We start from the raw sequence: 27,136 nt of genomic DNA on the forward strand, positions 1-27,136 counted from the left end.
CCCACCTGAGCCACATGGCGTCTTTAACTTGGACAAAATGAATGCACGTTTCCTAACAGAAACTATTGTGTGAATTAGTGCATGTATAAATGCTTTTTCATTTTCCGGATTAACGATGGTATATGAAAGAATCGGGTGTTCTTTAACTTCTTTGGAGTAGTATAGATGAATCCGAGGTTTCGTGCAGTCACGCACAGGCACGTTGTTCCGTTATTATATGATTTCGATCGATGTTGATGAACTTTTAAGAAAAAGTGCATTAAAAAAATGAAAAACAAAAAGTTGAAACAAATCATAGCAATAAGACTCTATCTCATCCATCGAGGTTCCTGTAGCCAATGAAATTAAGTAAATGCCCCTGGAATCACGTGCCGTTCGTGGCGCCGCATGACTTTCTGTAACATCACGTTGGCCTCTCAGAAGTGCTGACTCAAAGAAAGATTCTGAAAACGGGAGAAGTCCTAAACAGACATTGATGGTGCAGTCTATATCGTGCAAGACGCCAGGCTATCGATTGTGTTTGTTACAAAAGCAATTACATGAGTTTAATTAGAAACTGATTTCCAGTCCGCATGGGATACCTCCCCGTAGGTATTGCCTGGCTCCGATTAATGACAACGGGCAAATCTGTGTTGTAAATGCATGAATCACAAACGCATCTCAAACGGAATTAAGTAGCATTGATTTCTATGTTCCGCTGGTTTTGAACCGTACAGGGTGAAAAAATTGGCTGCCGTTTGAAAAAAGGTGCCACGAGACCTCGACCTCCCATGACATCGCATTGAGAACCATACATACATTTACATTCCCGGGTCATTCCTCTGATATAAAGAAAATTAAGAGCTGTAGTTTTCTTTGACATGAGAGCATCAACGCACTTCTAAGTTCTTGTCTCACTCAATAACAAGTCTCATCTCATCTCGGATACTTCAGGTGATTAACTTCAAAACTTCTGGTCTATTTCTTCCCTCAGTGTTGTCCTGAAATAACATGGCTTAAGTGCACATATCTGTATTCTTATCTTTCTCATGCTCAGCTTGAAGATATAAAACAACACATCTGTCAAACTTCAGGGTTCATTATTGCCCGCTATAACACACTAGGCTATCGAAGGCGCGCTGTGCATTCAAATATCTCATTAACGCCCGATTTGGAACCAAAATCTTCGATTGGCAGCAACCAACGGTGCCAATGAAACAGAGAAGTACACAACCACTATTAGCCCTATTTACCTCTCCTCTGCTAGGGGCGGTTACTCTCCCCGTCGCCTTTGGGGTGCCACTTTGAAAATTTGTTTATCGTATTATTCTATGTTTTCTGAGAGGCGGTCTGTAATGAACTGTTATTGCGCTAGGCATATTTACATAGCATAGTGCCCCGTGTATTATATTTATAGTTGTGTGAAGTTTCTGGTATTGGACAAATGTGTGGAGATATATACACGACGAGGGATACAGGAAGTAAGGTGGGTGTAGGCAGACTAGGGATCAGACAAACTCACTGACTGTGAGAAGGCAATGAGAATTAGCATTGGTTGAGATCGATCAACGCCGTCAACAGAAGAGTAGTACAGGGAAACTAGCGGTCATTACTTAGGTAATGATTCACGTAAAGCCACGGGTACGGATCCCAGGCAACCTCAGCAATACAGGATCAACGTAAAAAGTATCGGAACAGCGTGGGAAGGTTGTAAGAGTTTGATAACACTGTGTTGACTTGATGAGCTTGCTGATAATCAATGGCAGATTCTATCCACGTGATAGTCTCAAGGCGCAAGGCCGACTCGCAAGAAATGGAAAGAAAACAGTAGGATAAAACATGGCGCATAGGTCTGATCCGGCAGTGCTATCACTCGGAAAAAGCTGACGGGATCAGCGTTGTATGGGGAAGTAGTGGCCATGGTCCTTCCATCCGAGACGCTCTCTGAACATCACGCCGCCTTAGTGCCCGCGCTAGTGAAAACGCCCTCTGCATTGCAATTCCTACGATCGACAGCGCGGGTCTGTCTATGGTCTTTCTTGGCTGGTGATTACGTTCAAGTATCTTACAGGGGTACAGGAGAATTCCCCAAGGAATGCCTTTTTGTGGATCCTAGTTGTATTTTGGTGTATTGCTAACCTTCACACACATAACAATGGACGTTCACGGGAGGATATTATCATATCACTAGCCTTGCACACGCAACAAAGGTGAGTCTGTTAATAAATCGGTGTAGTCTTGGTTTAAGGCAATTGCCTGCATCCCCGCCCGCTTGTAGTGTGGCAAATCTGGCAAGTCTCAGTATCGGTCTTCAACTCTGCTACCAGCTGCTCTGAGCTGGTCAGTTGAAGCAATGCCAACATAATCTAATTCCAGACCTCATTTCAGAATCCAGTTTACATGTAATTGTTCAATCTGTGGTTTCATCATAGTCGTTATCCCATTGAAGTAAATACAGACAAGCTACATGGTGGATGTTTAAAATTTATTGCCTTTTCGATGCCTTGAGGTAGAGTTTAAGTTAACATGGCTAAAGATCGTTTACAAAGAATGATGCCAGTTTAAAAACGCTCCTTCCATTCTTCCGAAGTCACAACCCCCTTCCCCGGGACACACAAGTAGTCTCTACCCCAGAGGATTCGCCCCCGACCTTACTCAGGCAGAAGGCAATGTTGACTCTTACGTTGCCACTTATGCTTGAAATCTCGCCCTGAGATTACTTTCGATTACTAGCTTGAGTCTGAAGAGAGCAAATATGGCAGTGAATAGCGTCGTGAAAATGACGGCGAAGCTGATTCCCAGCGAAATCCTCTTCCTATTCACGGCCAATGGTATCTTGCTTTATATGGGGTTCTACGCCATAATGCGCTTTAAATAATTGTGTGCTACAGTGTTCGCCATTCACAGATATTGATGACGGAAATAGCTTGTACTTTTTAATTATCGATCCGATTTTATGAAAGGTTGCATCATCGAGCTCCGTGTTACATAAACGGTTCGAGAATTCATAAATCTATACGGTCTTGACAAATGATAGCTGCTCCCAACGTATTGATCAGCTCGAGGTCTTTATTCATATTTTTTGGTATTGAACCTATTTCATATTCAGTCACAGATTGATTTGAAACCGAGAGGATAGCGATGCATCAGAATAGAAAAACCATTCTCATTGCATAATGCATCGCAACGCCACTCTGTATCTGTTTGAAATGTAAATATTGTTTTTAACTTGACACAATATGGACATGTTCATGATGGTAATGGCATTATGAAGTTCTTTTAATAACTGTCATATGGGTTTTCGAGGTGTCAGGACACCATTCTGCAGAAATATTAATGCAAAAAAAAGTTGCAGCCATTGTGGTTTTGAAATTGTTCTTACATTGTCGTTATTGGTTGACATGATGTATTAACACGAATACTCCACCTGTGTCACTATGCCCAACGGCATCTCTAACCCGTGCCAAGATATGTGTTGGTCGTGAGTTCGAATCTCATTTTATGATCCTTTCTTTCTCAGAACCAAACATTTCACTAAAGTGCTATACATATATGACCTGCTTTACGCTGGCGTAGCCTTGTGGGTTAACTCGTTCGGTCGTCACGTTGAAGATTGCTAAAAGCGGCGTAAAACCACCCTCACTCACTAAACGCTGGGTTATCCTATCTACGATGTGATGTAATTGAAATAATGCTCAAGTGTCACTAAACCCGACACCCTCTCATTCTCATTTGTCTGACACCTTCGCCTTGTTCAGTGTGTCAAATAGCCTATCTCATTGCCATCTATATGCTACATAGTTGACCTTTAGGCGTTTACGCGTGTACATTTATATCACATATATGTGTATTAAATGTCTTATTCCAGACTGAGTTGTAAGTGAACTGACGGGCAAAAAAAAAGTGTACGCAAGCACAATTGGATTACAAACGTCACTACGATGAAAACAGTCTCCGAAACACTGCACAGTTAAGGTGAAAAGTAACAACTATGGTACCCGCAGCAAATACGCCATCGAATAACCATTTCCTGTTTGCTTCATTTTTAGCCACCATTTACAATTGGTGTTTTCTTTCTTGTTTATTGCAATTTAGATATTTTCAACAGTATCCTAATATACGACTTCAGATAAGACATACCGCTTATTGAAACAGATTTACAGCCAGGTAATCAGCTAAATTGAACAACAAACAACTGGACTCGTGAAGATTCCGGGGTAGAATAGGTCTTCAGCAACCCATGCTTGTCGTAAAAGGCGACTAACGGGATCGGGTGGTCAGGCTCGCTGACTTGGTTGATGCATGTCATCGATCCCATTTGCGTGGATCGATGCTCGTGATATTAATCACTGGATTGTCTGGTCCAGACTCGATTATTTACGGACCGCCGTCATATAGCTGAAATATTGCTGAGTGCGGCGTTAAACAACCAACCAACCAACCAACAAACAAACAACTGACTCAATTGGTAGGTAGATAACGATAGTAACACCCAGCAGGTAGACGGGCTGATATATGTAATCGGGTGTTGGGGCAAAACAGAGAGAAAGAGAGGGGTTGGACGGCACATGGAACGATGGATGGAGGAATAACCCAACCGACTTTCGTGGTTTGGGGATTGCTAAAATGACCACATATATTGATGATATGGGATAGGGTGAACTACATCCTGGTTAAACGCAGTACCATGTTGTCAGGAAGACACGGTGATGGAATGTGAGTGAGTGAGTGAATAAGTGAGTGAGTGAGGTTTAAGTATTATCATAAATAAGATACCACAACTGACCTTCAAATCTTGAACCATGAGTTTTGAGAATTGAACCTAGTAACAAGCAAACGCATTACCCACTAAACTACCGAAGTTAGCCCAAAACAATCAGAGCGGATGGACAAAGTAACAGGTAAATAAACAGACGAATGTGAGTCATGAAACCCTGTTAATCTGGATGGTACTGGCCGGATTAACACGTGCCAGATTTGACGATTCGTGTGTAAGCAATAATTATGACCAATTAATTATTAATAGGCATTACCACCAGTAGTCGTCAGCAAGGCGAGATTTCCGGACTAACGTGTCCGGACGATACGCACACCCTTTCGCGAACTCCTGGGCCCACGTGCACAAAGCGATCTTAGCGCTACAACTATTGTAAGCCTATGTTAAAGTATGGGAGTTACGATCATCTTAGCGCTAAGATCGCTTTGTGCAAGTGGGCCCTGGTGTCATCACTATTTTATAGAGGTTCATACACTTGCTTAGGATAGAGTCGGAATCGTATAATGGACATCTAAACTATAATGGAAACGGTTTTGTTTACTGTATAAACATGCAGTAATCTATTCTTCGACAAACAAACAAACAGATAGCAGGTCAAGTTACGTTGTATGCCTAAAATATGCCGTTCTGGAAGCTTTTTAGTCTTCCACTCGATTGGGTAACGGTATCACGCATGACCTTCCTTAGCTACCACGTTCTTCTGGCACTGGCAAGTAGACCTGTAAAATATGAATGGGAGGCGATAAGCATCTTAGATGGTTCTCGGCCTAATTGATTCGTATTTGCAGTGAGTGAACTTCAAAGCAAAACAGACTGCACAGGTGGGATCAATTCTTCAATATAACTGGGATAATTAACAGAAGACTATATTTGTATTGGGATAATTTGTTTCAATTTGTTTCAATGTTTTTTAATGAAGTGTCTATGTTTCATATCAGATACTGATAGAAAAAGGCACTTAAGGTTATGAGTAAGGATAATTGAAAATGAAATATTTCAGGTTCATAAATGATCTTGCATGTTCTAACATTTAAACATAATGTGTCATATTTGGTCTCCGAAAGCAAACTGCCCCATTTCCTCAATAGACTGTTTACCTGTAGTGAATCACTATCTCTAACAATATTTGTTTACATACGGCAATAACTATGGCTTGAAACAATGACAGAAAGCAATGTCTGACAAGACGAAAACATTTTCAACATTCATGCAGATACACGTTATACTATACGACACTGACATCTGACTGAACTCTCTCTTCCCTTACGCGTGAGGCACGTCAACTGGTCACGATACCTGTCGTGCTGTGATGCCTTCCTCCTCCACCCTGATTAAAACACGTTCCCTCATTAAGCTATATTCATTGGGAAGGATTAATTCATGACCGTACTCCGACCATAATGGGGATGCGCAACCTAATTCTGTGACTATTGGCTTAACGCCTTCACTGTTTCAACATGGGAATGTGCTCTGTGCTTCATGGCTTTTTTGAGATCCGACCGTCATAGAAGAGCCGAGATACCGTGATTTCTCGATGTATCGATTGAAATGTTTTATAACGTGGGGCTGTGCAATACTACCATGCTATTTGTCGATTCTGTGTGAAGAGAGGTCGGGGACAGATACACTGTGCAACGTGTCCTGATGAACAGAATAAAGCCAACATCGTGTGGCTATAAAATGATGTCATCGGAGCTTTTGTCCTTTAGCACTTTAAAGGTGTGCTGTTACCATAATTGGTTCCTAGAATAATGCTTGTCGTTCTATGGAAATATGCTTTAAGGTTTCTTAATTGTTTCTCGATGGTATGGATCTGATTGACTTCTAACACATAGGCTCGCATATTTAGTTTCTCTTAAGACGCTTGGGAGAGTGATGACCCGTTAGGGTGTTTGAGGCAGGGCACATCAACTGCCCCCGACAGTTGAACACGTTTATCAATACATCCTTCATCGATCTTGTTATACGGATTTGAAAGTCATGTATTCGCCATTTACACTTTTGTTCAGACAAATGTAATGCAACGCAGAATATGTTCGATTCAGAAAGCGAGAGAGACATTGGATGGACTGTGGATGTATGGATGAATGAGTTGAAGGATGTGTATTAGTTGATGTGTACGGTATGTGTTTCGTTGATTCGTGTGTACGATATCTCACCTGATCCTCTTTTCTTATCCCTAATACAGTATATGAAGTATGAATTGTTATTAATATTACCACCTTTATGTCAGTATTATACCACTACCACCGTCGCCTATATATAATCTCATCCTCTAGAAATTTTGTGTATGGAATATATCAACACGTGTCGATAATAGTTTAAAATTATATTCCATATAATGTATCAAAGACAAGAGGATGAGATTATATTGAACATTCAAAATAATTCTCCAAACTTATTCAGTTTGTAAAAGATAATATGTGATAGCTAGTCAATAACTTTCAAAGAACAATGAAGAACGGTTGTTCTATCATGACGTCATTTCTGAAGATTCGAACATGCGCTCGAAACTTGATGACATCGTCTATGGGATGAAGTTATTTTTTGAGAGGGGAGTGTTTAGTGAGATGTTCCCATAAGTGTAGCTTGGACACGCAGAGAAATGCGATGGCCGAAGGATCGCGTCCAAAAGTGGGAGAGATATGACAATCGTCATTGGGAGAAAAGGTACAGGTGATAGACGTGAAGATTGTGAGAATATGCGGAAAATACCCACCTGTGCATAAAATGGACATTACCGAGGTCGGATTCTAACTAGGGAGTCATCATTATTAAAATACTGGTAAATATTATTAAAACTTGTACATTTCATCACCATCCTCAAACAGCCTGTACGCAATGTGGATATATTTTATAAGAAATGAACGACTCGTGGTCGCTCCGCCCCTTCACGGTTTATTCTCCCTGCAGTGATTTATTGTACCATAAACAACTCCCACTCGTTTATTTCTTAAATAACCAGTGTCTTGTGTGTACACAGTACAGCCAACCAGCTTAATGGCAGATGGATGAGGGATGTTGTTTGATTGTGACGTCATGGTCACCTATTACGTCACACACTTGTCTAGAAGGCATTGTGATCATGCAATTGTAACTCCAAGCAACTTTTGGAGGGATCGTTCCACAAGGCTATGGCAGCCATCTGACTACTTCTTTACCATGGATTTATGACAGTCGTAGCCTGTGACGGGACCCTTATACAGAGTAGCAACTGTTGCACGACTGTTATGTTTATTGGGGGATACTGTTCCCAATGCCGAACGCCCTACGACCACTGACAATACGTGTATGGTTAGATATGTAAACATAGAATCCAGAGCATTGCCCTCATAAATACTTTGTATTATCTGGAGGAATTTGCAACCACGCCACGCCTTATCATCCCAGCACACAGTACCACACGGTCTGGTACGGCAGTGTTACAGCACATACTCATCGTTTATTTCTTAAATATGCGAGTCATATAACGTCAAGAATGGCCTTCCACAATCCTTAACGAGGAACTGTTCTTGTGTCATTTGGCCGTCACAATCATTCTAACCTTAACACACCGTTAACACAGCCTCCCAAGTTAATTATGCAAAATAGTCTGACAGCTAATGGCTACTCTTCATACACAAAACATCTTCTCAATTCAAACAGGGCACCGGTCGCGGAAAACATCTTAAGTCTTAGGATACGGTCCCCTCTATCTTTTTTATGCCATCATATGAACAATAATACCACTGACGATGGCCGTCTATTTTTGTGTTGAACTACATGCTGTACAACAGCCCGGCTCTTCACAACCCTCTTAGGTAAATGCAATATGCTAGTGGATACAAGACAATGTGCCTATTGTGATATCTGACAAGTTCATATTTCACTTGTCTGGTTCGAGACATATATGGCAATAGAATATATAGTATATGGAGAATATATTGCAATTGCTGAATAGAATAGACACCTCAGAGTTTAGTTTGAATGTTGGGCACTGTTAAGCATGGTTGTCTCTGTGTGATCTTCAAACGGTTTTATGGTGGAGTACATTTCCAAATTTGACGCATCAGTGTCCAAAATGATGTCTGCTTGACTTTTACCATATTTTCCCGTATTTTATCCGGTGAACAGTTCACTTGCCTTTGCATTTGTTTCTGTCAGTGTCACTAATGGGGCAGGGTATGCTCACCCTTTCGCGAATACCTAGTATCATTTCTATGTGATTGTGATTCACAGACAAATATATATATGATGGAGTCGAAATCGGACTATAGACTCTGCTTTTGGTCCAGATTTATTGTGATTATGGAATGTTTTTTCTTGCTTTTATTCACATCTAATATCAGGGGGTGTCGCCTGTGGATCCTCTGAGACATGTGCAATTTGTAATGAGAAAATGTTGGTGTTATAATGTAAATTGGTAAGTTTCGATAAACTCTCATTCGTCTTGAACTTTAATATGACGTCGCTTTCTGATTTGTGATCAAACAAATGGATGGCAACCGAACAATTACATAAAACCCGAACACCTATTAAGCGAACTGTATAATGTCATCACCAACATGGATATCTGTCTTTTTCAATTCATCTGTGTACTAATGTTAAGATTATTTTCACGTCGAATTGAAGAATGCCATGAATATCTCATAACAGCAATGAAAAAAATAGATAAAAAAGGTGAGGTGAGGTGAAATGGGGTTAAATGTCACTTACGATCAGGATTGGTCAGGTGAGGTGAAGTGAAATGTCGCGTCCAAGATTATTGCGCTTATATAGCGACGTGCATGCACGTGTGTATGTGTGTGTGGCTGCTTGTTCTAGGACTGATGCCGATTTATAGTGCTAGCCGACTGAGATACCATGCCGCAGTTTAACATGAAAACCCCACTCAGACACAGTATACTGACTCCGAGCCGACCAGTCCTTGTTTTAGCACCTTAATGCCGAGCGCAAGACAGGGTAACAACAAGTACTATCTTTTAACGGACCTTCCGCTCTCCGGGCGGACGCTCTACCTCTAGACCATGGAGGCGGTCTTGATATAAAGATGATTATTCAAGATAACAGGTTTAATCAGAGATCACATACCGATACGCTCTCCGGTTTAATCAGTTAGATAGCCGCCACTCACATTTGTTTACTGTAAGGCATTTGTTTTGAAATATTCAATCAGTGGAACAAATAGTTTTTGTTTGCATCACTTTATCCCCCGAAGATCACTTGATAATACTTCATATGGAACTCGAAGCAAAATAGTAAAGGCAATTCGGTTGGCATGTGGTAAGCGACAGTATGCATATTTTATGTTTGCTTGGTTACTCCAAACGTGTCACAATATCCATGTCACAATCTGTCTGTTTGTCCCTATTCCTAAAGCTAGTCTTTTAACAAGGGACATCCTCAGCACAGGTAGCAGCTGGGAATAGATATAGATATCTATGGATAGACCGAAAAATGAATTTGCACTGTCTGAATGTCATACATCAAGAGACACATTCGCTGTGGTTTCTGTAGCGGCTTGCGCATTCAATGTGCACCAAAACCTGTGACGTCACTGTTTGTGGATGACGTCGAGGTTTTGGGATCAGATTATATGGAGTTTAATTACATATACACGTTGCAGGTAAAAACTAATACGTTAAACTAAACTGCGGGTCAAATAAAACTATACCTCTCAGTATCTGAAGTTATTATATATATTATAAATAAAAAATGAACTGTATTGGCGCCTAGTCAGCACGCAAAGAATACTTCTAGAAATAATTTATAATAATACAATTTAAATTTAGACGTTTAAAAATGAAAAATAACTTCGCATAATACACTGCTGCTAATGGGTATCTTAGACATCTTATCTTTGAAAATGAATGAATTTGCCTTTTTTCGGCACATATTTACAACCGCATTCTGGAAATTTAGATTTTCATAGGAAAGAGATAACTGAATTAATATGTAATGTACTCGCCGGACGGCCCTTGCTAAGGAGAATGCACTACATGTATGTGATTCATTTTAAATAAATAACATTATACATCATCTTCACAAATGCTCACTTTCAAATAGCAGAATAGATGTAGCTCACGTACGTATTATTTTAAGAAATCAAAGCATAAACACGTCAAGTAAGGCCTACAGACGTGTTTACTGTGTCTGCATTTAAAACGTCCGTATCAATGCTTCTTTCACATTTCATAAATCAAATCAAATGAGCACAAACAGCCATAATTAATACCATACACAGACTGAACCAAACCTAAACAACGTGGAACGAGTACACATTGTATGCACATACGGTTCTCGTTGGAATCAAAGTACTTCTCCTTGCACTTGAGTGCATTTCAAAATGAAATGGACGACCGTTCACAGAAGCCGTGTTCCACTTCACTAAGGTCAGGTTAAATGGCTTCGGATAGTGCGTATCAATTATTGCACGAGGTATAACCCTCTTAAAGGTCAGTAAAGAGGTAAACATTCCAGCTGATTATCTGAACACAGGTTGCCTTCGGTACATTCTAAGGGAACAAACGTATAGGTCTCCATAGCCTGCAGGTTTACGCTCAGACCTAACCAGTATATATATGATTAAAATATTTCCTGAACCATTTGACTAACGTTTTCAACAACGTGATAGAGACTGACTTACATAGACGACAGCAGAACCTGGTCACTGAAGGTACACATGGTTACTTTGGTCTTCATCTCAGTTCGAAAATCTCCAACGTTAGAACGTTAGATGTGTATTGTACTGCACTAGCGTATTGCGGACAGGTTGTTAGTTACTGGAATTCATTTAATTTATGATGCATTTCTTTTTAAAATTCATAGATATTCATACTCATCCCAATAATATGTTATGGTTATAATCTATGACGTGCCATTTTTAATCAGGAAGAACCGTTATACCGAATGGTATCAATTCATAAATGTATTGTTGGAAAGCACATTATAGTATGTTGAGCATTATTGTCTCTAATGATCTTTCAATGTTTTGAGACATTGCATTTTTCGTAAGAGCTAGCCAGAATAGTGTCGAAATGTCGAACTGTGTTTTGCTCCTTGCAGAAAAGTCTGAGGTATGGCGATTCACCAGTGTGGTGGGAAAACTAAAATTCTGACGAGATTTTTTTATTTTAAAGATGTATGATTCAAATAGCAAAGTGTACATGAATCTGTTTATATTCTACTTAGGTTGTCTGATAAGACGCAGACGTTGGGGGCACTGAATCTGACTAGACCAGAGTCAATGATCACAAGAGCTTCGCGATATGTAAAGCTATAGACTGCGTTTCTCTAGTCCCATATTGATTTCCCATAGCTGGTCGATTGTGTTATTCTGTTCCACAGTGAGGTGGTATGTGGTCTTCTCACCTAGTGGACTGCACTATTTCAGTCTGAGAAATTCGTCAACTGTTCTATGAAATCCGACCCAGCACGACCGCCATACTGGCTACGTGTGTTGTAATTAGGTGGTCTGTCCAAGTGTTACCTTCATCCGCGTATCGTCGAACAATATTTGGTCAAATTGGATGAGCTTCTTATATCGATTCCCTTTCTGTTGACAGGAACATCCACCGAGGCACGTCTGTGGACCAGATGTCTGGTCCCAGGACCCCGCCGTCCGACCCCCTCCGGGCGGACGCCAGCCCGGGGAGGGGTCGGGACCGGGACGAGAAGAGGGAGAGGCTGCACAGAGAGAGGGACATGGACGGTAGCAACAGTTCGCTGGAGGACTCACCCAAACTCGTCACCCCTCGTTCCTCTCCCTTGGTGCGGAGATCGAGCAATTCGCCCACAGATTATCCCCCGAGGCAGGGTTCTGAGAAGAGGCGGAAGGACTCCTCGTCCAGTGTGGCAGCTGCTGCCGCAGAGAGGGTAGCGCACATGGCCTCCCCTAAACTGGTCCGCTCCGATTCCGTCAAGTACTGCAAGCCGGCCAATGGGAGTGCTCATCGCTCGGGGCCTCATCCAATCGCGCACGGCACGCCACCTAGGCCCTCACGCCGCGTGCCAAGTTTGAAACTGAAAAGACTCAATGTCGGGTCAAAGGCAGAACCAGAAAAAGAAAAGCCAGAAGCGACTATGCCTTGTTTGCAACAACCTAACAATACAAACCCTTCCATAACCATCACTCTAGATTCGGACGACGACTCTGTGTATAGTGATTACTTGAGTCCGGAGATCAACTACAAAAATGAGAACAAAGTGCAGTTTCTTGGCGACGAAACTAGTCTGTATGGGACACCAAAGGAGGAATTACTCCCTAATTCCACAGACAGTAACGCCGGGGACAGTAAATCCAGTCCAACAACTTTTCTAAAGGATCAGATATTAACTTTCTTTCAACCGTCGGACAATAAACTCGCAATGAAGCTGTTTGGAAATAAGAATGCTCTGTTGAAAGAGAAGATGCGACATAGGAAGGTCGGAAATTGGGTGATACATCCCTGTAGCAACTTCAGGTAAGCTTACCACATTTCTTTAAATCTTTTCCTAACAATCACAAGAAGGTCTGGCATCTTTCAACACTTTACATGCCTCCGTCTGTCACCTCTTATAGTTGATAAGGCACTGATGCCTCATCTTGTAAGGATGCACAATGTATACATCTCTTCCGTGTACTGTGCCAGTCTCCACATGCCCTCAAGAAGGAAATTGTTCTAGCGGTGGTCTCAATAAAGAAATAACATGGGTTTTACAGGCAATGTAGAGCTACACGTGGACTTCTTGTTTGTGTTGGTATTCTTTAAAGACTGCACGTCGCTGATATGTTCTCTACACGTTTGTCCAGACACGGAACTTGTGCTATGTATCATGGCAAAGTCAAAATTTACATTTTTCAGAAATGAGTAACAGCTTCCACCGGGCTCACTGTTTCAAGGAGCACTTGTGAATGGAATGCCTGTTTCTCGGTGATTTATTACAATACCCAGCCATGACTAAGCCAACAACTAGGAGGTCAATAAACCAGTTATTTTATGGCATTGTAAAGTACTCTATAAGTAAAGGATATAGACGTCCAAGGTTATAGGAAAATTGGTTACAGAAAATACAAGTGCGAGACATACCTTTCATAACCTACATATATGAGATCGTTATGCTGCTCAATGTGCTGAGGCTTCAGTGTAGTTTGAATGTCAAAACGGATGATGAAAGTTGTCGACGAAACGGTTTTTGCATTATCGCTTCAAGTTTAAAGAAAGAACCCTGTAATTGCTTTTTAAGAAATTGCTAAAAGGCTCTCGACGACTATAAGACTCCGTTGTGGAAATCTACCACCCATCTCCCTATCTTTCTTCCACAAAAAATAAACACAACAACGACTGGGAGCACAACCCCCTGATTCCTAATTACAGACAGATAACAACATTGTGACATTTTTTTAATTGAACGTATTACGGCGGAGAACGCGATAAACTTGGAACAATATAATGTCATTAGGCTAGCAAAAAATGACACCTTTCAATAACGTCGTTTCGTATGTTGATGGCCTGGATAGAAGGGCAATTTGAAGTCCGAAAAACAATCAGAACTAAAATAACCCCCGAATCAAATTAAGTCCATTCTAAACTCTATTTGTGAACTGCCTCTCTTTCTTAATGACTAGCCATTGTCAATTTTTATTTTTACCTGTAAAGTATTTAGCCAACCTCTGAAAAAACAATTTCGTTCCAAGAACCTTAGCCTTAGGCCACATTACAAAATGAATGAAGACAAAATCTAGACGAAAGCAAGTTAAATGCCAATCAGTGCCTTCATTTAGGCAACTCTTCATCCTTGGAGGGAATTACACGCCATCCTCGTATGAAGGTAATGGAGGAACCATTATTAATGTTAATTCGCCATCATGAAAAGGACGCCAGGACGAGTAAAAAAGGATGAGTTTTGTCTGTGCCTTTGTTATATACCGTGTCGGAGCGGCAGGCTATCTCAATTTTAGCTATATTTAGACGTAATAACACAGTTATGGCCCTTTGTTGTCGGCTTGGAATGCATGATGGACATGGCTTGGTGTAACCTTCCTCTACAGTCGTGGACATGGATAGAATGAGACATTCATCCGTTTGGCAGACTAATCAAATAAAGTGAACATACCATGTCATCACGTTCGGACTATCCTCAGGGGCCGGAATATTTCATTGGAAGACGTTGATGGTCTTATAAAGAAAACGTAGAGATGCAACTATGGCATTCACGATTGGTCTGGAGAAGATAAACAGTATTTTTCTTACTGCTCGGTGGATCTATGATTTGGACGTTAACCTGACATTCTACGTTACCGTGAATATGCATTAGGTATTATTTCCGTCTACTTTCTGTTGGAAAGATGATATAATGTACCGGTGGAACATTTTGTACAGTATTATTAATAACGGACAGAACATACATGTCCTTCTTCATTTCTTGAGGGGAATTGTTCGAGCTACATAAGCATATTTACTCTTAATGTGATCGCAGAATTCATGTAAGATTGATTGTTTAAGAATGAAAGTGTGTGAGGCCCTCATATCAAAATCGAATGTTGATTAATATTAGGTGTCCTCAATAAGAACCAGATGTTTGGAGTGTCGTGGAATGAAACCCAGGCGTTTTCTACTGAAACGTAATTACATTGTACTCACTTTCACTCGTGCATCATGCATCAAAAACCAGAGTAATGCGGCATATTCTAAACGTAATGTGTGCACCCAATAGAACGATTGGATGCATTGGGTTGTATACAATGCACCGAATGCTCAGAATGATTATCAATATAAGGTTGAATATTGCAATCACTTACAAGAACACCTCTTTATATTTAGATTATATAATGACGTCATGGACACAGATTTCAAAGAAAACTAAAGTTACAGAACATGTTTTGAATTCATAATGTTCTATTAATTCCGCGTACGAAATATGTCCAGTTAGTTTTCGGTTTATGTTAATCTCGAAAGTACAGTATATCAGTTAAGTTCGAGGACAAGGACTGAACAACTGATGGATGAAGAGACAACGCTTAATGGATATACTCAAACAGGAAATAGTGTCGCCTTGTCATGCGATTGAGACGTTAAACGAGCAGATGACTGGTTCAACATGTAATTTATACCGTGGAGCAGATGTGGCTCTGAGATCATATTCACACAATATACTAAGTCTGGGGACACATCTGGAAAGTGTCTCTGGACAATACAGAAACGCATATATTGAACCACCTACAGACACCAGGACCATCTTGGCAAATGTTAAGATCATCGTCATCTGTATATCAGCTAGTGATCTCTATTTTTCAGTATGCATTGTGTAAGAATAAGGTTGCTACACGAAGCACAGTGCCAGAGGACTTTGTTATTCAGGTATTTTGACGGGCAGCATCTTCTCTTATCTTTCGGAAAGTACGTGTGTCAGAGTAGCAATGGCCACGCCACCAACTGTCGAAATTCACAGCAACCAGTTATGAAATTCTGAAAGTCGATATGTGTCTTTCACATGAAGAAGACAAACGGTACATAAGCGTTCTGGGTCTACTTGTTCAACCGACAATAAATATAAATCTAAAGGTTGTCAAAAATATTTTTGTACATAATGATGGAACGCGCAATTCAACATGGTTACATCAGATTAAAGGAATTGTTTGAACTTTTGTAATGTGGTGGTTTAACCGCTCCAATGAAAAGCATGTGCGTGTTATTTTTTATATAACTCAATACATGTGCATTGAACTGTCATTACAGACCAGATTTCAAACTGAAGTCTACTTCTAAAGGATTATTTAGAACATATTGTTTTTCACCTATCCAAAGGTTTGACTTACACTGTATATCTTGAAAGTCTTTTTCTCAAACAAGAATGAATCCTGATCATAACAAAGTTATTGGTTGATGTTTCCCGATACATACTGCAGTTTAAACATTCCGGGCAAACATTCCAACCGAAAATGAACTGATTTATACATTATTCAAGTTTAAATATACCTTAATACTTATTCATCAAGTTATTATGCAGTTCAAACCTATAAACACGACATATAGAAAACACAGTGTAAACTGTACAAGTATATGCTTCACAACTACTCAAAGTATCCATAGCAATAGCGCTCATGACCCACATGACATTAGACTAGCAGGACAAACATGACACACTGTGTTTCTACAAAATATGAGTGTCAATTATGTAACACGATATGATTTAGATTCGTGAAATGCAATTCAGTTATACCATCATGTACAGACATGTCATCTATAAACCTGCGTACAACGGCATATTGAATATTAATTGATGAAACACAACAATATTAACCGAAACAGGCATTCCACTATAAACATCCTAACACGGCAAATCTAGCATTATTAGAATCGTGTGAAATGATTGGCACGAAGCACGTGCACGAACTTTATGTGCAGTTGGCCTGCGAATGAAACAGAATAAGTATGTGGAACTATGAATGAAAACCCTATCAAATCGAATCCTAACCACGAACGTACCCCAGTTATCTGAAGACCATGGGTTCTTATTACAGTAGTTCACGAGGGCAATACACTGTTTTATTTGGTGATTATTTAGCCATGTGTTAAACAAACCAGGCTATGTTCTTGCATAGGGATATATTAGCACGTGCTTGCCAGGAAGCGTAATGGTAAACCGTCATTGCTTCCTGTACTTGTAACGTTTACCTATTGATTTACAGTACTCTGTGGCCAGTGAGGCTATCTCATATCTGGCATGCCATACCCAGCACCGCTCTCAATGGAAGAGGAGTTCTGAAACTTTCAACGATAAAATTATTTGATTAGTCGTGGAAGCGATATAAGGGTTGGGAAATGTTAATATTCGTGATAGGAAGGCAGATTCTTCTGTTCTTAAAAGCTTTCTGAAGCGATGAAATTGGAAAAGATGCATCATAAATTTTCCAGAATTTTTTTTGTGGTCTGGATTTGTAGCTGATTTGGTCTGGAACTCACGATAAAACGGAGCTTGTTCCGAGTGTTCCATGAAGCAAGTTGTAATGTCTTCACATAGAATCCCGTGTTGTATGTTGTGTAAGATTTCATGCACTTACGGAATCGGATTGCTACATAAAAGTTCGCCGAAGAGAGAGAGGATTTCGTATACACATGCATATGACATAATCGGAATCGTGCATTGGCTTTTAGTAGAGATAATTTAGGACAATGAATAGGGTTTTGTCGCGTGTATATAGATATAAGAGAGAGTTTTCATGTGAATTCTTCAATCTTCATTGAAAACATGATTACGCGTTTTGTAAATTAATAAATTCATAGCATCACAACATACAACTCAATAAGCATTATAAACTTATTCCCGTGTTGCTTTTCTGTGTCACTGTATCTTCGTTACCTGACAGAAGACGTGTGATTTGTGTTCGTATAGCCTGGCTATGGGTTGTCGATACTTGGCTTGCAATAGAAGCGTAATTGCTCAAGAAAGGGGCATTTATACTGTTTAGGAACTTCCTGGAATAAATAAGCAATGTCGTGTAGCATTCCGCAAAAAAATGTATAAACGGGAGACGCATCACAATAACAGTTTAATCACTTGTCTGTTTGAAGGAAATATTTTCTTGGTGAAATCCGCAAGAGAATGCCATGGTGTGCGACCGAAGACAAATGACAAACTGACACGAACAGTTCACATTTGTTATCAAATAAAGTCTACTGTGTTACACAAACACACTAAAAAGCCTCGGTCACGTTAATGATGCCAAACACGGATATACAAGAAAGGGAAAATCATTCTATCCCGAAAGTAATTCTCCTTGATGAGCGAGCTGGGCAACGCTGACGTATTGACTCTGTCAAGTTCATCATTACCGTATATTTCACTTTAAAAGACTGGACGACTATAAGCTTTGGTCAATGGATGAGTCACAGATTAGTGTCTATGTATACCCCACAAATTTGCGGATTATTTAAAGGAAACTTGAACTACGTCGTTTCTTTATCGCATGGTCTCAGAGTCTCGAGCTGCCAATACTTCTTGACGTGGAATATGATTTGTCGACTGTCTTGGTCAAAGACTAGAGTAATGTAATGACAAAAATGATTTATGACACCTGACAGTGAAATATTTTGATCATAATCTTTCAAGTACCTTTAGATGATTGACTGAGTGCATGGGTGTTGTGTAACTACGCAGTCGTTAATGTTCCACCTACATCACGACAGCATCTTACTTATCGTGTTCGCAACAGGCAAACCATGTGCTATACAAAATGATATGTGTACATTGGCGAGAATATTAAAATGCCTGCCTGTCTGCCTGTCTTTCTGCCTGCGTGTCTTTCTGTCCAGACAGTCCAGACAATGTACAGCCAGCCATGTCACACACATTGTGAGAATTCATTGGAGTGTGACCGTCTCGAAATTCACACATGGGACACTTATTTTTCAGGCGTAAAGATAATTGCATGTCACTATACGTACTTTACTCTTTACTATTTCAAATTTATTTATTCAAAGCACCGAATTTATTTCAAAGTTGCTCTCTTCATGGAATTACCATTGTGCCATGGTTGGGAGCTCATCCTTTGTTTTTACACAAAATACTTACAATGTAATTTAGAATGGGAACCACAAATGTGTTTTGGACACTTTTAACAGTGCTCTCTGGATGCGTCATTTCCAAGTGTGCAGCAAACGAGTTTCTACTTTTATGCAGAACAGGATGCATAATAATTTAAGCATGTCGCCGCTGTTTTCCTTTTGCGCCCTATAGAATCTGTTTTCACGAATAATGGCTACTTGCTTATTCTCTGGCGTTGACATTTTGTATTATATATTTATAGACATAAGATAAATATGTAACGAAACAGTAACATATATGTTAATACTTATGTTTGCTAGGAAACTTATTTAAAGCAAACCGACGACCAAGCAATCATTGATTGGGACATATATGTCGAATAAGTAATAAGTAACCAACCGAAACTGTATCAATAACAACAAACAGCAACTGGAACCAACACACGACCTGACATAGTAGCATCGAGGGGAGATCATGTTTCGCCACGGTCCTCTTTCTATCAGATACATGTGTGCGTAGTAAAGGAAGAGCGTTATGAATAATTTACAATTCTTCTTTCTTATCAAAACCCGATACAGTCCGTATTTATTTACACACAAAAATACCCATATCATTTTGTTCTATAATTAGTGTATGCAGGTAAGAATTTACAATTCTTCTTTCTTATCAAAACCATGATACAGTCCGTATTTATTTACACACAAAAATACCCATATCATTTTGTTCTATAATTAGTGTATGCAGGTATGATAATTATGTTATTCTTAAACATTCACGTTGCTAATATTTTTATATGTATACCTTGTGTGTATCTTGTGTTAGAACCACAACGATTGGCAGCAGCATTAACGCCGTATTACTCCAACGGCATTTCCAAATTGACGTGTTTAGTAAGCATAAGATCCTGACCCTTCCGCAAAATCCCCAAGAGACATACTTTCCATATAATTCAATCTATTTCAGTTTTAAACTTTCTCTTGAGCGGAGACAAACCGAATTGGTTACAATGGTATTTGGCTCAACGTCGAACCGAGACCCCTGATCATGATTTATGTATAGATTACAGACAGTCCAAACGGATGTACAACGAGAGCTCCATGATGAAGATGCTTAACACAGAGAGACAGACAAACAGCTTCATCACATACGTATATACCTTGGACGTGATAGGTTATACACATAGCGACATGACATGTAAAGAACACCTAGTGGTGACGAAAAGGTCGGCTTACTTTCTTTTTTAGATTGTATACTTCCAATGGAGTTGCCGGTGAAATAATCTATGGATATCTGCACACAAGACAGTTCACATTCATCCAGCTCTTATACTTTATTCCCAAGCTGCAGTGGTGTTGACGTTTGACTGACATGGCAAAGCATCTTAAGACATGTATATCTTGTCTTATGTCTCCGCATACTTAACTAAGACACATATCCGCTTGATACGGCCGTTAGACACTTTAACATGTGGCAAAATGGTCAAAGGAGGCTTTCAGCTATCAAATTATTTTCTGTGTCCCTTAAAATCCTCTCAGGAATAATTTACCTTTATGGAAAAAAACGTGCACGCCTGTTCCAATCCCTACAAGCTATTAGGCAGTCTAGCCCATACAATAGAGCTTCTTTCCTACTATTGATACCAGGCTATCATTGGCTTCTCTTGGCATTGGCACCTTCCTGGATTGCTGTCAGGATAACCAGCCTTTGTCGAAAAGACTTGGACAGATTGTCTATGGACACTTTGCACTGCCTTCAATAACAGTTTAATCAGTTCTTGGTTGAATCAGGGCCTATCTGTCATGATTGGAAAGCTGTCATGGTGTCTCGAAGAGGGGTCGACCACGTGTCGATATCGTGGTTGGCTTTAATTAAACATAGACGTTGAGAACACGCCATGCTCGGCTGCCTTGGCGAGCTACAAGCAAGGATGAGGTCGAGCTGTACCGTGATCAATCAACCCGAGACATTACAAGTTCAAATTAGTTCGCTTTGACTTTCAGTTTTCAACTTTCATGTCTCCGTGCTCATTAACTTGAAGACGATTATGCTAGAATATGATGTGTTTTTGCCTTATCCATTGTTTGTAAGTTGGTTAGCTTTTTTATAATTTGAAATAATGCGTATGAAGTAAGGCTAAAAGTTTCCTTCTCGTGATAACGCTCTCTTTTCAAGACGACGATATGACACAAGTCATTAAAAGCATCGTGATTTTCCTTGATTTTCGTCTGACCCGAAGTCTATTTCCTTGAGTTTTAATCAATCCAAATGGAAAATTGGTCTAAAAGGGATAAGATCAGACTTTATGGCATGTCGATTTTTTTTTTTGCCTATCAAATCGTTGAAAACTCCTGAAAGCGATTTCTGCGTTCTGCAACCGAGAACAAGTTTCGAACCTATGACGTTATATTTGTCCTTGACGGCGAAAAATGATTAATTCTTACAGCACGTTTCATAAGAATCCCGTCTATTAACACATGCACCCTAACACGTGGCGCTGGTCTTTCCACTGGCAGACATGGACGGTCAATCAGGCAACCCCCCGAGGAGAGATGTGGAGAAAGCACTACCTTTGCTCTCACCTTATCCCAGTAGGAGGTGTTGGGTTTGATATAAGCAGAATTATCCATACAATAACTCCTACACACCACGCTAGAAGCGGCGGCGTGCCGAGGACAGAATATGGCGGGACAATCACCGCCATGACTTAATTAAGCTTCATTGATGTGAACTAAGCAATATCTCAACAAGCCTGAATCTCCTAATTATGTCTGAACAAAAGTCTTCGGTGCTGACGACCCTTCCTTCAGACCTAGTATGAATAAAAGACATAACGTCATTTATCATGCCATTTAAAGTATTTCGCTTTCATTGTTGGGGTGGTCTTTGTACATAATTAATACATTTTATTGACGTTATTAGAAGGCTGTTCAAGCATACCCATGTGACCAGGTTCAATTTGAGAAATTAACGGTGTCAACGGTATATGGACAATATGTTATTCTCATGGGCTTTGTAACCTTTGTCATGCCCATGTGTTATCAATGACCGTGAGCAGTCTTCATGAATTGCTTCATTATTGCGTAAGATGCTTTTGTTCCATTTATTTGATGACATTCCACGATCGAATGAATACCAGGATGAACATTGGACCATGTCTTCGTCATTATTGATGGATTTTTCAGGTGATCCTAAACCCAGCTTCTTGATTTTCACGTAGCTACTCATTATAGGAACCACGAACCATTCGAATTGTGCTGGATCGCGTGCTGGTTTTCTGTCATAAATAAAGTTGATAAATGACTGATGTGTCTCTATTCAGTGAAAGCCATTTATCTATTGAGCAAAAAATCAGTCAAAAAATGTTAATTCGTTTTACAAACGTCTTGCTATGATTTTATTCAGGTGATCCTAAACCCAGCTTCTTGATTTTCACGTAGCTACTCATTATAGGAACCACGAACCATTCGAATTGTGCTGGATCGCGTGCTGGTTTTCTGTCATAAATAAAGTTGATAAATGACTGATGTGTCTCTATTCAGTGAAAGCTATTTATCTATTGAGCAAAAAATCAGTCAAAAAATGTTAATTCGTTTTACAAACGTCTTGCTATGATGGAAAATTTAGTGGATGATAGCTCAATCCAATTCTTGATTCACAGTCTCACTTAACAAAATGTCTGAATAACGGGATGCCTTACTCTAATATTTGACTGTAAGTCTTCGATTTGGGAAGATAGGGAGAAAATAGCTCAGTGGTACACTTTAAGCAAGGTTCATTGGTTTATCACGTGATAAGCAACATTTCAAGTTGGTCGTGTTTGTTTGTGTGATTTTTAGGCATGTTCCAGCAATATCACGGTGGGAGACACGAGAAATGGGCTTTCCACTTTATACCCATGTTGGGAATGGAATCTGTCCTCGGCGTGACGAGCGAACGCCCAAACCGCTATGTTATTCAACCACCCCACACGTGTTTGGGCTACAGAGCGACCCATAGTGAGGTGCTTAACTGCAGTGTCCCTTCTCCATGATGTATTACAAAATGTATGGTGCAATTAATGGCATAAATCATCCACTAAATTTTCCATCATAGCAAGACGTTTGTAAAACGAATTAACATTTTTTGACTGATTTTTTGCTCAATAGATAAATAGCTTTCACTGAATAGAGACACATCAGTCATTTATCAACTTTATTTATGACAGAAAACCAGCACGCGATTCAGCACAATTCGAATGGTTCGTGGTTCCTATAATGAGTAGCTACGTGAAAATCAAGAAGCTGGGTTTAGGATCACCTGAGAAATCCATCAATAATGACGAAGACATGGTCCAATGTTCATCCTGGTATTCATTCGATCGTGGAATGTCATCAAATAAATGGAACAAAAGCATCTTACGCAATAATGAAGCAATTCATGAAGACTGCTCACGGTCATTGATAACACATGGGCATGACAAAGGTTATATAAAATGTGGATCAAATTTTTGGTTTGCAGCAAATGTTTTAAATCTGTTATCAGAGCAAGGCAATGAAACTGTGAAATGTGATAATACTTGCTGCATACGATCCTTGTCAGCCTCTCCACATGTACGACGGCAACAACTACACGGTTACTCCAACGCTGAGGCTAACTCGGTGTTTATAATGGATCTTGTTAAACGCACTTTCAGAAAGTAAGCAACTGCGGCTTGTGCATAAAGTGGTGCATTTCAGCAGCCGTGTCGATGTATTTATTACCCGGAGGTAACTGTTACCGTATGGTCAGGATTGCGATACTGGTGCAGATCATATGCACATAAAGCAGAAGCTAGATTAACAGTAATTGATAGTAGTCTTTACGTATCATAAATGAAAATGTTCACATGTATTCAAGTAATTGTATTCAAGTATGAAGTAATTTGGCCTGTTTGTATCCACATGTGTTACAGTGTATTAGTGATTATGTCAATGGATTACTGAATAAACATTTCAACAATCTAACGCCCTTGGCTAAATATACTAAAATTGCACAACAAAATTTTCGCAATACATGTTTGAAAACCCTGTTCGGAACACGTTTGCCGTACCTGGTACGATCCTGAAAAAAACATTAGACAATACTTAGCGCTTTATGACAACATGTGGCCTTGAGGTCGCATTTATTGCAGCAGTTTATCGCCCTTCTGGGTTGTCCTCATACCTGACGATCAACAACAAGACCATATGGTGGCAATGTCATTTCAATGACGTATAGCAGCGCTGGAGAGCTCGATTGAGAGTGTGCAAAGTCAAGGGTTTCGGCCGATGCAATAACACAATACTCATCTGCAATCTTTAAGATCTTAAGTTCCACCAAGGGTCTTATACGAAACACCCTTAAAAGAACTGAAATATTTTGATCGGATTCAGAGACACCTGGTAACAAAAATTTATGTTTGGGTTATTTGTAAAGACATATGTGTATTGTGAAAAATCCGAATCATATGAAATGAAAACATTGTTTATAAGACATATTTTTTAGTGTAGGTTACATGACCGTACCAATTCCATGTAATGTATACACTGCAAAAAAAGACATCCAAAAGTAGTAAAATCGTTAAAATCAAACAGAGTGTTGCCAACATCCTGACAAATAGTAATACCAATGAAGTGGTCATTTCTTCATGGATTGGGATTGATGTGTGTGGAATGAATGGGGAACTGCAGAACTTTGGTGAAAAGATGGAAAAATCACCAAATCACAACCGCGCTAGAGCCTGGCACGCCAACATAACACGCACGTCACTTATTGAGCTATAAAAACTTGGGTTTTCATTCGCATGCCATCATTTTCTTATAGCAAGTGAACAGCGAAAACATGCCACGACTGACTGAAGCCCAACGCAACAACGCCATCGGCCGACTGCAAACAGGAGAATAATCTTTCCATGAAGCACCAAACACCATTACAAGACTGTGGAGCGCTGAAGGTATTCGCAGTTCGAGGTGTCATTTTGACGGACCTGCAACGTTAGCTGCGACGTCAATGGTGTCAAGGTCACAGCATATGGCCACAACTGCGATGGAGACAAGTTTAGTTTAGTGACAAGTTTAGTTTAGTGACGAGTTAAGTTTTATGCTTCGTGCGGATGGTAGACGTAGTGTTTACAGGCATCGCGGGGTTATGCACGAAACTGCATATGTACAGAAAGTTGTTGGTGGTAGTGTGATGATGTGGGTAGCCATCTCCTACGCTGGCTATACAGAATTGGTGCAAGTTCTGGGAGATTTGACGGCACAACGTCACACCGATCTTTGGCCACACGTCCATTATGCAACAAGCGAAAGTCATTTTCCAACAAGACAACGCCCGACCTCACACGGCAAGACTGACAATAGCTCTTTTCAGGATTCACAACATTCAGGTCCTGTCATAGCCCTCCAGATCTCCAGATTTAAACCAAGTCGGACATTTATAGGATGCACTGGATCAACGACTGCAAGCACGTTAGCAAATACCACAGAACCGGCGACAAAAATCGCTTTTGCGTTTCTTTTTTTTGCAGAGTATATAGGGTAATAATATTAACATGAAACCTCCTTAACTAGAATTCTGTTGCCTCGGTATATCATTTACCGTCCGCTGGTGTGTATGAAGAGTATTTAACTTTTTCTTACAGACTGGAATTTTGTTAAATGTCCATGTAAAGAAAGTAAGGGATCAGTGTGCATTGTATTGCGCAAGGCGCACTGGTATAATTCCACTCCAATTTCACACTAACTCTAGAGGTATAAAGGGCAAACACTCACCGTGGTTACAGTTTTTCAAAAAGTATAGTTCATAGCATCAAACATTTCGAAATATTTTAACAATATATAGATAAATCATTCATCTATAATAAAACATCATATTTTACCATTTGGTTTTGTACATTGTTCAAGCAAATCGATAAAAACGTATGCTTTTACGTATTTTACATGCGTAGCATCATAAAGTGCTATGACGTCACGCAACATGGTCACAATGCACTGATGTCATAGTTTAAATAACGTTCTGTCACCCACTCTTATCGTACGGAATACACGACCTGTCGTACAATGGGAACTAATTCCCTCTTTGTGGGGAATATTACGTGTATTTGACGATGTGACCTTTTATCTGAGGTTCTCGGTCCCATGTGTTCGTACCGCGTCGATAGACTGACTTGTGGTATGGCCGGAAGCATACAATCGCTTCTGCTTTCAGCAGAGATTTCTTATGATTTTGAAAAGGGTTTTGTAGCTTTCATTTAAACATGTCTTTAAAGGACTCAATATACACGACAGCTCGAGGTGCGCAGCGAACATAAAACCCTACAGCAGTACCTCAAAACGATGAAATTGTGTCACGGCAAAATCGGTATTTGTACCACAGTCTAATATCAGCACCCTTGTCGCGAAGAACGGATGGGTCGACATATGTCCGTTTCAATTCATATGATTTTCACTACAATGATGTCTTTAACAGTGGATTCTGTTTCGGCAGATAATCAAGATTAATGATCGTATTCTGGCGTTTTATAGTTATATATCAAAATCGTTTGTGTTCATTTCACTACAGTTCTATTTCTCAATTCTAAAATAATATAATTATACCTTTCCTTTTATTGATGCATTTACAAAACATCTTTAATATTGTATTGTATATTTCAAAAGATACACTATATATGTTAATTATGCCACTGTCTTTAATTACGTTCTCTGTTCAATAGCTTATGTCAATATCAATCTAAACCACTATTCAATTACTCCGACACATGCTATCTTGAGATCAACGCGGCTGCTTATTGCATTATAAATTAATGACCCGCTAATACAGCTATTGGCCACAAAGTAATACGCTACACTCGGTACAAAGTTCACCATGAATACTGCA

General features: G+C 39.9%; 1 protein-coding gene across 7 annotated transcripts in view; it reads left to right on the forward strand.

Moving 5' to 3' along the window:
- LOC124115566 (potassium/sodium hyperpolarization-activated cyclic nucleotide-gated channel 4-like) overlaps nt 1–27,136 on the forward strand; it is a 183,568-nt gene that overhangs the window by 90,296 nt on the left and 66,136 nt on the right. For 6 of the 7 annotated variants that reach the window (XM_048392027.1, XM_048392025.1, XM_048392026.1 and 3 more), the window contains exon 3: nt 12,301–13,197. In XM_048392027.1, coding sequence (XP_048247984.1) covers nt 12,301–13,197 — 897 coding nt within the window. Of the gene's footprint in view, nt 1–1,379; nt 2,190–12,300; nt 13,198–27,136 lie in introns of those variants that run through there. The other variant, XM_046476601.2, reaches the window with a different exon arrangement.

The sequence above is a fragment of the Haliotis rufescens genome, unplaced genomic scaffold (assembly GCF_023055435.1).
Source record: "Haliotis rufescens isolate VD_foot unplaced genomic scaffold, xgHalRufe1.0.p SCAF_106, whole genome shotgun sequence".
Classification (NCBI taxonomy): domain Eukaryota; kingdom Metazoa; phylum Mollusca; class Gastropoda; order Lepetellida; family Haliotidae; genus Haliotis; species Haliotis rufescens.